At 35.7% G+C, this 14,163-nt stretch overlaps 2 protein-coding genes across 5 annotated transcripts; both read left to right on the top strand.

Annotated features, from left to right (window-relative positions):
• Window positions 1-322: 322 nt before the first annotated feature.
• Window positions 323-3,321, top strand: LOC105124288 (myosin-10-like). Its single transcript, XM_011024243.1, has 2 exons — window positions 323-473; window positions 928-3,321. The coding sequence occupies exons 1-2, from the start codon at window positions 410-412 to the stop codon at window positions 3,237-3,239; spliced, it is 2,376 nt and encodes a 791-aa protein (XP_011022545.1). The 5' UTR covers window positions 323-409; the 3' UTR covers window positions 3,240-3,321.
• A 2,711-nt stretch (window positions 3,322-6,032) lies between these two features.
• LOC105124287 (myosin-10-like) lies at window positions 6,033-12,172 on the top strand. 4 transcript variants are annotated; one of them, XM_011024240.1, is made up of 4 exons: window positions 6,033-6,145; window positions 6,570-6,649; window positions 7,882-8,046; window positions 8,235-12,172. In XM_011024240.1, the coding sequence occupies exons 3-4, from the start codon at window positions 7,947-7,949 to the stop codon at window positions 11,966-11,968; spliced, it is 3,834 nt and encodes a 1,277-aa protein (XP_011022542.1). In that variant the 5' UTR covers window positions 6,033-6,145; window positions 6,570-6,649; window positions 7,882-7,946; the 3' UTR covers window positions 11,969-12,172. The 4 variants fall into 4 exon arrangements, with proteins under 4 accessions (XP_011022542.1, XP_011022541.1, XP_011022544.1 ...); XM_011024239.1 differs by having other exon boundaries at window positions 7,863-8,046; XM_011024242.1 differs by lacking the exon at window positions 6,570-6,649 and having other exon boundaries at window positions 6,034-6,145.
• Window positions 12,173-14,163: the final 1,991 nt, after the last annotated feature.

Genomic DNA, 14,163 nt, shown 5'->3' with positions numbered 1-14,163 from the left:
TGCTATTGTCAATTGGTCTGCTGCAATTCCTTTGACTAAGCTTCTCCAGGTTTTAGATTCAACACCCTCTTTTCTTTTAAATTAATATCAAGGAACCTTAGACTCGAGGCAATGAAATTTAATACATTCTACCGCAATTCCATGCACATATACTGAACTGTGAATGATCTTTTCAGAAATTAATGAGGGTTTAATAAGTCGTGTGCATGTTTCATTCTTCAACACATGGATATTGAATTTCATAACGCAAACAGCACTTCTTCTTTTATTTCAATGGATGATGGTGGTGGTTATGCCTTTTATCGTATAGGATCTTCAGCTGATATGCTTCAGATGAAGAGTGCATTTCATTAATTTGTTTAAGTTGGCTGTAAATTCCCGTTATAAATCAAGCGGCGTTCCGAAGGTGATGGAGTTCGTAGGCAGCCATGAAGATCCTGAAAACATCGAACAAATGAAGGAGACTAAAAGAGGTGCAGTATCTCTTATGTACAAACTCAAATTTCCTAAAATCTGCTCTACTGCAGGTTATGATACTCAAGAACTGAGGCCAAAAGAACGCATTTTCAGTATCTATAAGCGTCCAAGTCCAAGAGAGAAATTTTCTGCTAAAACTGAATATCTTCGTTTTACCAGTTATGTCAGCATTTGGCTCTCTATTTAGAGTTTAGACTGAAGGGTATTGTGCAAAAATGTTACAATTTGAATCTCACAGGAATTGCTCAAGTTTGAGTACATTTCTTAACGGGCCTTTCCCTATACTTCTCACCAGTTATCTGTTCTTCATAGAATCTTGAGCTTTGTGGTTTCATTCCCAAAGATGTTTAGTTTCTTGCTTTAAAGAATAGAGTGCAGATATACTAGTTATAGCCAGTTGTTGAAGGTTTAGATATTGAATTCCATATTTTCGTGTTATTTAATTTGCAGACATTGAACATAAAGTGGGAAAGATCCTGAAGCTTATACAGAATAATGGCCCAGCCAAGAAGGGTAAGATCCCGGAAGATTCAAAGAAAAGATCAGAACTTATTGAACTTGTCGAGGATTTTCACAAACAGTACCAGTCTCTCTACGCACAATATGATTATCTCAGAGCAGAGATGGGGAAAAAGGCTCCAGTCAGGAAAGAGAAGGAAAGTTCTTCCTCTTCATCCTTCTCCGATTCAGAGTATTATTCTCCAGACATAGGCAGTAGCCTTATCATAGATATGCATCTTGAAGCATCAGACGGCACCGCTGGAGAACTTGATGCTGCAAGCTTAGAAGTAACTGGGCTGAAGCATAGGTTGACCTCTGCTACTGCTGAAAACGAAGCTTTACGCAACAAATACAGCGCAGAATTACAAGAAGCAGACACCGTCAACAAGCAAAATAGGGAACTTTCAGCTCTTGTGAAGGTACATGAGCTTCATGACAGTCAGGCATCAGCTCAGATAAAGGAGCTAGAGGGACAGTTAGCTACACTGAAAACTGAGATGGATTCCTTGTACACCCTGAAGAAAGATTTCGAGGCACAGGTTGAAAACAAAGCAGCTGAAGCTAAACATCTTCAAGAGAAAAACTCACAGCTACTTTCACGTGTTTCGGAACTTGAACTGATGTCAAAAGAGAAAGGGGATGAGATATCTACAATCCAGAAGCAACTGAAGGATGGTGAGAAGAATTTCACATCTAAAATTGAAGATCTAATGACACAGGTCAACAATCTGCAATTGGAGACGGTTTCTTTACGTTCTCAGAATGCTAAACTGGAAGCGAGTAAGCGGAAGGAAGCATCAGCTCAAGCCAAGGGCTTAAAGAACCGAATAAATAATTTGCAGAAGGAATTGGACTCCTTTCGAGGTGAGAGATCTCAGCTGGAAGCTCAACTGAACATGAAAACCAAAGAAGTTGCTGAAAACCTGCTCTGGACAGAGACTTTGGAAGGTGAAATAGCAAGGAAGGCTATAACTGAACAGGAACTGCTAAAAGAGAAAGAAACCTTTCTTGTGCAAAGAGAGGACCTGGAACTAGAAGCGAACTCTATCCGAAACCAAAAGAACAGGCTGGAAGAGCTGATGAGAAGTAAGAACCAAGAGACAGATCAATTGCGAGAAGAAGGGGAGAGGATGCACGCTAGAATACTCGAACTGGAAGGGATCTTATTAGATAGAGGGGATTCCTTTTCTCCTTGTCAGAAAGAATATGAGAGCAGAGAGAATGAAGCTTCTACTCAGATTATGGCCTTGAAATCGCAGGTTTTTAGCTTACAACAGGATTTGGATTCCTTGCTGAGTGAGAAGAGTTTATTGGAGACACAAAACGAGAGACTAAGGCGAGACATTATGCAAATCCAGTTTCAGATGGAAAATGAAGTTCACAATTTAACGAGCAAGATTGAAGAGCAGCAGAAAATCCTGAAGGACAAGGAGGATACTGTAAAAAAGCTAACTGAGGAGACTAAAGTAGTCAGACACCATTTGCTGGATTCTCCAAAATATCGGTCATTGGATTCTCCAAAATATCGGTCGCTGGATTCCCCAAGGACAAATCCTCAATCTTTAGAAAGGAAGATAGAAGAACTAGCAGGGAGCTTCCACATGAAAATGGAAAATCATATTCGAATCTTGTATCAGAGGATTTTAGTTGCCGAACATATTCATGCTGAAACCAAAGATGGCTACAAGAAGATGAAAGACAGACTGGATCAAGAAAACATAGAGCTTAATGAAAAAACAACAGCATTTGAAGCTGAATTGAGGAAGATAAGGGAGATGTTATTGGATGCAGGAGAGGTATTTTCAGGAGCGGAAGCAATGCTCAAGAAATTCTACGAGGACACTGAAATTCTCTCGGACCCCATTTGCCGAATCTCAAACGAGCTTCAGTTTGCGAAGAGATGGATCACAGAAACAAAGGATGAGATAAAAAAGCTGAAACATAACGTGGATAGTTTGACATTGCAACTGAATGGCAAGGAAGAGAAGGAGCTCTTGTTAAGAGAAAAGGTGTGGAAACTGGAAGCAAAGCTGAGCAAGGAAGGAGGAGAAAAGCTGAATTCTGTTAGTCAGCTTGAGAGAAAGGTCGTATATTTGGAGCAGCAGGTAAAACACAAGGAAGACATTTTTCTGGGTGTTGGTGAGGAGAAGAGGGAGGCCATAAGGCAGCTTTGTATCTTGGTCGATTACCATCGCAGCCGCTATGATCATCTCAGAGAAGCACTATCAAAGAGGACTGTTCATATCAAGAGAGTGGCTTAGAAGAGATTTGCGACATTTTCTTCTTTTGTTTATTAATGCTGTTATTCTGGTTTTAACAACATTAATCCTTTCATTAAACAAACAGCTTGTAAATTAGTTCCAATATTTGTTCAATAATCAAATATGGCATCGTCTTTCTTCGTAGCCTGTTTTGCTTTTTGTTAATTTGTTCAACCTTTTCTTCTCATGGAGATTGCACATGGTGTCAAACAACCATCTCTGCTCAAAAGACTTTCTTAAGAAAGAGCTGCACATGTCCACTGACATCTTATACTTAGTTTTGTTAGATAAAATAGTTTAATTTCAATAGATAGAATTAGGATGATAAAATTTGCTCATGATCGCGCTATTCTCTAACATATGAAAGATTGGTTTTTAGCTGAAACACAGATAAATTATCAAATAAGAAAAATAAGAATAAAAATTTTAACAAACATTAAGTGAGGAGAGGAATTCACTGTTCCCTCCTCGCATGATTTTTTTTAAATTATTAATTTTATTTTTTATATTAAATTTAAACTTAATAATTTATTTTATTTTAATTTTTATTAAGTTATCTTAATAACGTGATCTAAATTATAAATTTAATGAGTTAACACGGTTAATTTGAGTTTTTTTTTGTTTTTCTTAATCAATTTATTTTTTCAATTTTATCCTTTATTGTTTAATCAAATAAAAATTAGGTTTCATAATTTATTTTAGTATATTTTATATGATATTATTCTGATTTCATGAATAGGATCACAAATTTAATTGGTTAACCTGATTAACTTAGATAATTAGATTAATTGAGAATTATATCTCATGATTTATTTTAATTTATCTTTACTTTCTATAAGGTTATCATAATCTCTAATGATACAAGTCACGAGTTTAACTAGTTAACCGAATTGGTTCAAGTTATTTTTTATTATTTTTAATTAATTTTTATTTTTATTTTATTATTTGATATTTGATTGATTGAAAATTAAAATTTATAATTTATTTCTATTTATTTTTTATAGGATTATCTAGATCTTTTATCCTATATAGATTTAACAAGTTGGCAATAATTAATTTAGATCAATTTAATATGTTATTATTTTAATTTTTTTGAGTTAAAGTAAGTTATCTAGAATTTATGAACTTGTTAAATTAACTAATTTACATCAAATAAATCTTTTTTTTAAATAAAATGTTAATAATATCTCGATTTTTTTGTATTTAAAGTTTTTTGATTTCCCAATAATTAACCTACAATATAGGGGTATCCGTTTCTGATGATGCAATCGGCCACAGGCTCAAATCCGTATAACCTCTGAACCTGGCTGTATTTTATATAGATATATATATATATATATATGCGAGAGAGAGTAGAATTGGTTATCAAGAAAGCGGCAAGGGTTGTGATCTAGCACAATAAGAGTGTTAGGCTTGTTTAATTTGTGATTGGTAAGCTGTTGTATAATATTTTTTTATTTTTGATATTAATACATCAAAATTATAAATAAATAAAAAATTAATAATTTAATATTTTTCATATAAAAAAAAATTGAAAAATGAATTGCAAAAACAAAGAATAACTAGCTACCAAGAATATGTTTTTTTTTAAAAAAAAATTAATATTCTTTATTATGGAAAAGGGATCATCTAGAATCGTGTAAATATTTTGTTAAGTGTGGATTTCCTTTTTGTTGATATCTCACTATTCATTATATTTCTATTTCTATTTTCTGTTTTTTAATAATTATTTTCTCTTTATAGTTAGCTTTAATTTTCCTATCATAATATTTATTTTTTCTATAGTAGCCTTGTTTAGTACAAAAAAGAAAGAAAAACAATAATAAAGAAAGAAAATAATAAAAATAATTTTCTTTTTTCTATTTCAAGTGTAGATTTCCATCTAGAAATATTAGGATTTACTTCTCATTCTTTTTAAAGCCAGAGAAAATCATTAATATGCCAATGCCAATAGAATAAATAACGTGACCAATTACACTCGTAGCTTAATAGTTGAAGATGATAACTGGAAATGAAATGGAAAAGGAAAGGAAAGAAGGAAACAAGAATATATATATATATATATATCAACATTTATATTTATAAGAGAAAATAATTTGGGTATTTGCTAAAGAAAATATGAAAACAAGATATTATGCGGAGATAAGTGATCATAGATGATAATAAAGAGAAAATAAAATAAAATAAGGTTTATAATATTAAAAAGTATCATTCATTATATCTAAATAAAATTAAGAGTTAATAACTAGTGTGAAATTATTTAAAAAATAAAGCATATCCATTGAATTAAAGAATATCTTCTTCTTTTTTGTCTCTATTTCTATTCAGATAAATAGAAAGGACAAATTTGTGAAATGGGTATAATTGTCATTTACTTATGCCATCACGAAGGCTATATATTGAGTATTATTGGTTTAATGAAATTCGGTGACTGAGAAATGATTTTCCTATTTTTCTCTCCACTCGAAATTAAAAACCACATGAACCATTCGGAAAAGGCATGATTGGTGGAGAATATACATGCACGAGCACAGTGAATAAACACTCAAATCCAGACAAGATATCCACCTAGGCGCGGGAAACAACTCATACAAATGGGCCCCACAAACTACCAATCATTTCTTTATTTCCGAGAAAATAAAATCTCCCGTTTTCCCCAGCAAAAACTCACGATATTTCTCTTCACATTCAGTGACATCTCAGTGGCTTTATTGCAATAAAAAGCAAAGTAGGAGGATGATTAGATCAAGAGAGAACGTTCCAAAGATTCCATCCTCCCCCTGAAATTGAAAAGCAAGAAAATGCTGTACCGGTCGTTTTGAAACTCTCGCTCTGTCTCTCTCTCTTCAGTTTCAAATTTTAGAGCGTTTCGTTTTTCTCAAGTTTCTTCCGAGCTGGAATTACAGGTAATTAATTCTTGATTATGATCTTGATCAATCTCAGAATTTTTTGCACCTGATTTATGCTGAACTAGGAATTTCAGCTTTTTAACTTCATTTGCTTATGTTACTCCATCTGATCATTTGAAGTTCGTTTCTAGTGGACTAAATAGTTAATTTCTGATTGATTAGCATATGTTGATCGTTTCCTGCTTGTTTGGTCGTTTATTTGTTTAGTTTCTTGATTTTAATCTTTTTATTGACTGTGTTGGTTAAGGTTTTTGCTAGTCTGATTAAAAGTAATCACGTTACGATCATGATTTTTTCTAGTTCCGGTTCAATTTTTCTTCTTCTTCTTCTTCTTCTTTTTTGAAGATTGATTGTATTTTTTAGCTGGAAATCTCTCTGGTTGATTGTTTAGTTTTAATTTTTTCTTTCTTCTTTTTTTTAGTTCAAATCTTGGAATTTTTTGGCAAGCGTGAGCTAAGCTTACCAGGGAAGATTGAAAGTGAAAGCAAAGGAAATTTCCTGGTAAGCAAAAAAAGAAGATTTTCTTTAATTTGACTTTATGCCGTTTGTAGGTTTCTATGGTGGAAAAATAGTTTCAAGCTTTGAAAGTGGATTTTAATATGAATCTTAAATCAGTGTTAATTATGTTTGAGGAGTAGCGTGTTATATTACTGGAAAAAGAAAATACCAAAAAGAACAGCTCACTTTTAACAATATTAAGCTGTCATTTTCTACTCTTGAAAGAATTCTCATTTGGCTTCTACTTATTCTGGGGTGCTTTGATTTGATTCCTTATTAGTGGTTATGAGGTGGTGCCAGATCTGTAATGACATGTTTGGCTGTTTAATTATCCATTTTTAGTTGAAAAATGGTCTTTTAAGAAGGGGAAGTTATTGGTGTGTTGGGTCCATAGTTTTGAAAAAATGGCTCTTTTAGTGGGCTTGTTACAGTGAAAAGAAGATGGGATTTTGAAAATGGGTGGATCTGAAATATGGTTATTAGTGAGGATACACAACTTTTTTTGCTTGGTTGTGATTGGGAATCCAAATGTGACATGGGTTTTTATCTGTGTTTGATTTTACCTAATGAAACGATGATGTTAGCGGGTGTTTGGGATCATTTTATAATTTGTCTTTTAATAGCTGAGTTTTAGTAGGGACCGGTCATATCCGGTTTAACAGCTATACTTTCAAAACAGTCTTTCACTCGCATCTCATACAGATATAGCCTTTTAAGTGTATCAAAGAAATACTCAGATTTTATTAATTCAAACTGGATTGATTTTCATTTCACTATCAACATCTGATTCTGTTTTTCAAATTTCATCAAAGTTAACATCAAATCGGAGCTATTATCCTGTTTCTAGGATGATGGTGAGAATTTTATTGATGTTGGGACATTTGTATAACCATGAGTTGCAGGCTTTCTGTCGAAGTTATATCATTAGCGTAGAACAGGTCAAAGTCAATTTCTTTACTGATTGATGTATTTCACAAATAGAGCCTGGTAAGTGATGTTTGAATAGTTCAATAAGATCTCTGACTTTCTGCTTGAATGATTTCATTTGTGTGGTGTTCGCTTCGAATGACTGATCTTGCAAGCCACTTGTTGATCATTTATCTTCTCACGGCTGACCCACTTCATTTAATTGCGTAAACGCATGTTCAACTTTGGTAAACCATGAATAAGCAGCTGGAAGCTTATTGTGTTTAATTATCAAAATCCTGATGTGCAGATTTTATAATTTTGAGCAGAAGATGGAGAATGCATTTCTGACCATATAGCTGTCAAGGAACGTCAGATTGAAAATTTAAAGAGGATGACAAAGAAAAAGCACCATTTCCGTGAATCATTAAAATCCTTCATTGGAACTCACATTGATCCGGAGAAAGATGAACAGCTAAAAGAAACTAAAACAGGTGATTTTCTGTACCAGTAATTTTGGAGATGGTGAAATGGCATTATGAAAACTGGAAAAAATGAATTTTATCACCTTTCTCAGAGCACATTTTGAGTTGTCTCTGCAGGCTTATTGTTTTGTGCCTTAAGCTCATCTTTTCCATTGTAAATTTGGTCAATATTTAACTTTAAGACCTTTCCTGCTCAGAAATTGATGACAAGGTAAAAAGGATCTTGAAGCTTATCAAAGAGGAAGATCTTGAAGAACAAGATGGCCTCTCAGTGGAAAACTCCAAAAAGGAGCCTCTTCTTGAGCTAATTGAGGATGTCCAGAAACAGTACCATTTGCTATATGGACAATATGATCATCTGAAGGGAGAGCTGAGAGAGAAAGTTAATGGCAAACATGGAAAAGATACCTCATCTTCATCTAGCTCCGACTCAGAATCTGATGATTCTTCTAAGCACAGAGGCAGTAAAAATGGTCATTTTGAAAGTGAAAAGATAACAGATGGCATAAAGCAAGAACTTGAAGCGGCGAATCTAGACGTTGCTGAACTGAGGAGTAAGTTGAGAGCTACAAGTGAGGAAAGGGATGCTTTAAAGTGGGAACATCAAACAGCTTTGAACAAGATACAAGAAGCAGAAGAAATCATCAGAAATTTGAGGCTTGAAGTTGAACGATCAGGTGCTGGCAAAGCACAACTTTTGATTGAGAATGGAGAACTGAAGCAAAAACTAGATTCTGCTGGCGTGATAAAAGCAGAACTGAATCAAAGACTGGAGGAATGGAACAAAGAGAAAGAGAGCCTGATTTTGGAGAAAGAGGCTGCCATGAGAAGCGTTGAAGAGAGTGAGAAGATCAGAGAAGCTTTGAAGTTAGAATATGAGACAGCTTTGATCAAGATTCAAGAAGAAGAGGAGGTCATCAGAAATTGGAAGCTTGCAGCTGAAAGCTCAGACACTGACAAAACCCGACTTTTGGCTGAGAATGGGGAACTGAAGCAAAAACTAGAAGCTGCTGGCGTGATAGAAGCAGAACTGAATCAAAGACTGGAGGAACTGAACAAAGAGAAAGATGGCGTGATTTTGGAGAAAGAGGCTGCCATGAGAAGCATTGAAGAGAGCGAGAAGATCAGAGAAGCTTTGAAGTTGGAATATGAGACAGCTTTGATCAAGATTCAAGAAGAAGAGGAGGTCATCAGAAATTTGAAGCTCAAAGTTGAAAGCTCAGACGCTAGTAAAGCACGACTTTTGGCTGAGAATGGAGAACTGAAGCAAAAACTAGATTCTGCTGGCGTGATAGAAGCAGAACTGAATCAAAGACTGGAGGAACTGAACAAAGAGAAAGATGGCATGATTTTGGAGAAAGAGGCTGCCATGAGAAGCATTGAAGAGAGTGAGAAGATCGGAGAAGCTTTGAAGCTGGAATATGAGACAGCTTTGATCAAGATTCAAGAAGAAGAGGAGGTCATCAGAAATTTGAAGCTCAAAGTTGAAAGCTCAGACGCTAGTAAAGCACGACTTTTGGCTGAGAATGGAGAACTGAAGCAAAAACTAGATTCTGCTGGCGTGATAGAAGCAGAACTGAATCAAAGACTGGAGGAACTGAACAAAGAGAAAGATGGCATGATTTTGGAGAAAGAGGCTGCCATGAGAAGCATTGAAGAGAGTGAGAAGATTGGAGAAGACTTAAGAATCTTGACTGATCAGCTGCAAGAAGAAAAAGCTACCACAGGGCAAGAACTAGAAGCTCTTAAAGCGGAACTTTCTATCATGAAGCAGCAGCTGGAATCTGCAGAACATCAAGTTGCAGAATTTACCCATAATCTGAGTGTCACCAAGAAGGAGAATGATTCTCTTACCTTGAAATTATCTGAAATCTCAAATAAGATGGAGCAGGCACAAAACACAATCGATGGACTCGTAGGTGAATCGAGTCACTTAAAGGATAAATTGGGTGACAGGGAAAGGGAGTATTCATCTCTTGCAGAGATGCACGAGACACATGGGAATGAATCATCAACTAGGATAAATGGATTAGAGGTGCAAGTAAGAGGTCTGGAGCTGGAGCTGGAATCATTGCAAGCCCAGAATAGAGATCTTGAGGTGCAGATTGAAAGCAAGGTGGCTGAAGGAAAGCAACTGGGAGAACAGAATCAGGGATTAGAAGCCCGGATTTTGGAACTTGAAATGATGTCAAAAGTGAAAGGGGATGAACTTTCTGCTCTCATGAATAAACTCAAGGAAAATTATAATGAATCATTCTCTAGAACAGAGAGTTTGACAGTGCAGGTCGATACTCTGCTAGCAGACTTCAAATCTATTCGTGCCCAGAAAGCAGAATTGGAGGAACAGATGGTAAGTAGAGGTAATGAAGCATCGACTCGAGTTGAGGGGCTTATTGATCAGGTCAATGAGTTACAACAACAACTGGAGGCTCTACGCAGCCAGAAAGTTGAACTTGAAGTGCAACTCGAGAATAAAACTCTAGAAATTTCAGAATATCGAATTCTGATAGAAAATCTGAAAGAGGAGATAGTAAGCAAGACTGAAGATCAACAAAGAGTCCTGGCAGAAAAAGAAAGTTGCTCAGCACAAATCAATGATCTGGAACTAGAGGTGGAGACTCTATGCAACCAGAAAACTGATCTTGGGGAGCAAATAAGTACTGAAACCAAGGAAAGGGAGCGATTGGGAGAGGAAATGGTGAGATTACAAGAAAAGATCCTTGAAATGGAAAAAACACAAACAGAGAGAGAGTTCGAGTTATCTGCCCTCCAGGAGAGACATACAAATGGGGAGATTGAAGCTTCTGCTCGGATAATGGCTCTAACGGAACAGGTCAACAATCTGCGTCAGGAATTGGATTCTTTGCAGACTGAGAAAAACCAAATGCAATTGCAGCTTGAAAAAGAGAAGGAAGAATTTTCAGAAAACCTAACCGAAATGGAAAATCAGAAATCTGAGCTCGTGAGCCAGATTGCAGAGCAACGGAGAATGCTGGATGAACAGGAGGAGGCACACAAAAAGCTAAATGAGGAGCATAAGCAAGTTGAAGGCTGGTTTCAGGAGTGCAAGTTGAATCTTGCAGTAGCAGAAAGGAAAGTTCAAGACATGGCAGAAGAATTCCAAAAGCATTTGGGTTCTAGAGATCAGATGGTAGAGCAGTTGGAAGAAATGATTGAGGACCTGAAAAGAGATCTTGAAGTAAAAGGAGATGAAATCAACACCTTGGTAGAGAATGTGCGAAATATAGAAGTTAAGCTCCGGCTGTCAAACCAGAAGCTCCGTGTCACAGAACAATTACTAACAGAGAATGAAGACACCTTTAGAAAAGCGGAAGAGAAGTATCAACAAGAGCAGAGAGTGCTTGAAGAAAGGGTTGCTGTATTGTCTGGGATAATCACCGCAAATAATGAAGCTTATCACAGTATGGTTGCAGATATCTCAGAAAAAGTAAACAATTCATTGTTAGGACTGGATGCTTTGACCATGAAATTTGAAGAAGATTGCAACAGGTATGAGAACTGTATTTTGGTAGTTTCAAAGGAGATTCTGATTGCGAAGAATTGGTTTGTGGACACAAATAATGAAAACGAAAAATTGAGAAAGGAAGTAGGTAATTTAGTTGTGCAGCTACAAGATATAAAAGAACGCGAATCAGCATTAAAGGAGAAGGTTGAGCAGTTAAAGGTCAAGGTGAGCAAGGAAGGAGTGGAGAAGGAGAATTTGACCAAAGCTATCAACCAACTGGAGAAAAAGGTGGTAGCATTGGAGACGATGATGAAAGAAAAGGAAGAGGGGATATTAGACCTCGGAGAGGAGAAGAGGGAAGCAATAAGGCAGCTATGCATATGGATTGAATATCACCAAAGTCGCTATGATTATCTCAGGGAGATGCTCTCAAAAATGCCCATTAGAGGCCAGAGGGCATCTTAGGATCCCTCCATAATATTTCTCATTACAGTATATTCATTTGGGTTTTTCATTGTGATGGGTTGCTTTTCATTTCTTAATTATTTTTTTTGATTCAGAAAGTTTTGTTGATAAGAATATCCTATTGATGATTGTTTTTTAAATATTTGTTAGTAAATGTCGAAGCTAGCTTGCACGAGATTCATCAGTTACATTATACAGAATTTATGTTGCCCCCTTGATTTTGCTGAAAACAATAGCTAAATCGTTATCTCTCGTAGAACCTAAGTTTCCTTTCGGCAACTAGTCTTTCTCACTAGCCCTTGTATTATGTGAACTGGAACATGAATTCAACATATAAAGGTAAGAGCACTGAATTGAGGGATTAATGATAAGTTTTGCCTGTGTGTTCTTGTCTTTCTCGTGCATAAATTTATTTATAGGGTCTGCATTTACTTTGTTTTGTTAGAGGTTTTTTTTTATCCTTCTATCATATTTTTGTCAAGATGAGTGTTACGTGTAATGACCACCTCAGATTTGAAAATATATAAAAAAATTAAAAACATAAATATAAAAATTAAAGTGTTTGTATCGAATATTTTTTTATGTTACGACTTTGGCTTGTAAACACAAAAATATTATACGTGTTTTTTTTTAAATATTAAATTCGAAATTATTGGAAGAACTTTTTTATGGAGAGAGCAAATTCTTTTTCAGTAAATGAAAAATATGTTATATAAAACGACATCGAACAAAAAATTGAAAATTAACATGTAAAACCCAAAACTAATAAACCTTATCCTTACTTACCTTGGCTTTATATTGCCTAACTCACAGCTTCCGGCTAGCTTTTCAAGTAATGCCTTTTTGCATGAAAGGTATTTGACAATCTGTCCCGTGAAAAAGAAAGAAAAGATGTAGCCATGATGAAAAAACAATTATGTCTTCACCAATGACCCCAGCCACCATGAAATTAGGGTCCGGTCAATTTTTTTTTTTTTTGGTACAATGAAAAAATAAGAACAAACTAAACTCAAGAACTCATGGAATCTCTAAGCATGAGGGCATTTAATCCTGAAGGTGAGTCTTCTCGGATGCAAAACTTTGATAAATTTTGAGCTTCATGCTTAGCCAAGAAATCAGCACATGAGTTAGCTTCCCTTAACATATAAGCAAGACGGACCAAGATACAGTTCATGGTGAAGGCAGCTTCCCTTAACATATAAGCAAGACGGACCTCCCAATCCTTTAAGAAAAGCCCTTTGATATCCATGATAATAGCCACAAGCCTATGAAAAATGGAGTTTCCCTCGTGAAGGCATTCAGAGAATCAGAATTGCAGATGATCCTCCTAAAGCCTTGATTCTAAGCAAGAGATAATCAATGTTTAATAGCTAGAGGTTATGAAAGCAGGTTAGTGCCAATGCCACCAAACCGATAAAATTATTTCTAATGATGCCTCCAAAACCATTCTTCCCAGGATTACCTTGCGAGCTCCCATCAATATCCAATTTCACAAACCCCTCAACAGGTCTACACCAAGAAATGGTAATTTGATGTTTACAGTTGACAATAGGCCTGGTGAAAGCATTACGAAGATCATCCTTAAGAAGGATAATCTACCTTAAAGTCCAACTGTCACCTATATAATTATCACCGTATACAATAATGTTATTGCACCTCCAGATCCATCATATACCCAAAAGAAAAATGAAAGACTCGTTGGAAGAACCAATATCTCTACACCAGAACCACATCAGAGTTCCGAAAATCATGAGCATTAACAAAACCCAACTTTTTCCACATGTCCCTAGAAAGCTCGCAAACAATGCAAAGTAGTCTCTTCCTCCTGGTTATAGCAGCCACAAATGGAAGAGTTAGCAATGTTCCTTATGTATCTAAACATGTTTGTGGGAAAACTATCATAGACAGTCTGCCAAAGCATCATGCATTTTTTTCTTTCTCAAAAGCCTTTAATTTCCAAACCCAAGGCCATATAGAATTAACAAGCAGTGTCTTTGATCTGTTCAGTAACCAAAGAAATGTTGGTTTAGAGGTATAAAAACATGTATCATTCATTCCTCAAATCACCATGTCAGCTGGACAAGGAGTGGGGGGAATATAGACTGTCATGAGGAGGTGTTTCACAAAGTCAGGCAGCACCATCACCTAGTTGTTGAAATTCCAAGTACCGACAAGCCACAAGTCTTTGATTCTTA

The sequence above is a fragment of the Populus euphratica genome, unplaced genomic scaffold (assembly GCF_000495115.2).
Source record: "Populus euphratica unplaced genomic scaffold, PopEup_1.0 scaffold4.1, whole genome shotgun sequence".
NCBI classification, from domain to species: Eukaryota; Viridiplantae; Streptophyta; class Magnoliopsida; order Malpighiales; family Salicaceae; genus Populus; species Populus euphratica.
The sequence above is the reverse complement of the archived record's forward strand: the minus strand, read 5'-3'. Positions and strand labels throughout refer to the sequence as shown.

Excerpts from the sequence above, each read along its gene's own strand:
- LOC105124288 (XM_011024243.1), top strand. The coding sequence starts at position 410 with ATGGAGTTCGTAGGCAGCCATGAAGATCCTGAAAACATCGAACAAATG. Across the intron at positions 474-927 it reads AATGAAGGAGACTAAAAGAG|ACATTGAACATAAAGTGGGA; the intron begins GTGCAGTATCTC and ends TTTAATTTGCAG.
- LOC105124287 (XM_011024240.1), top strand. The coding sequence starts at position 7,947 with ATGACAAAGAAAAAGCACCATTTCCGTGAATCATTAAAATCCTTCATT. Across the intron at positions 8,047-8,234 it reads GCTAAAAGAAACTAAAACAG|AAATTGATGACAAGGTAAAA; the intron begins GTGATTTTCTGT and ends TTTCCTGCTCAG.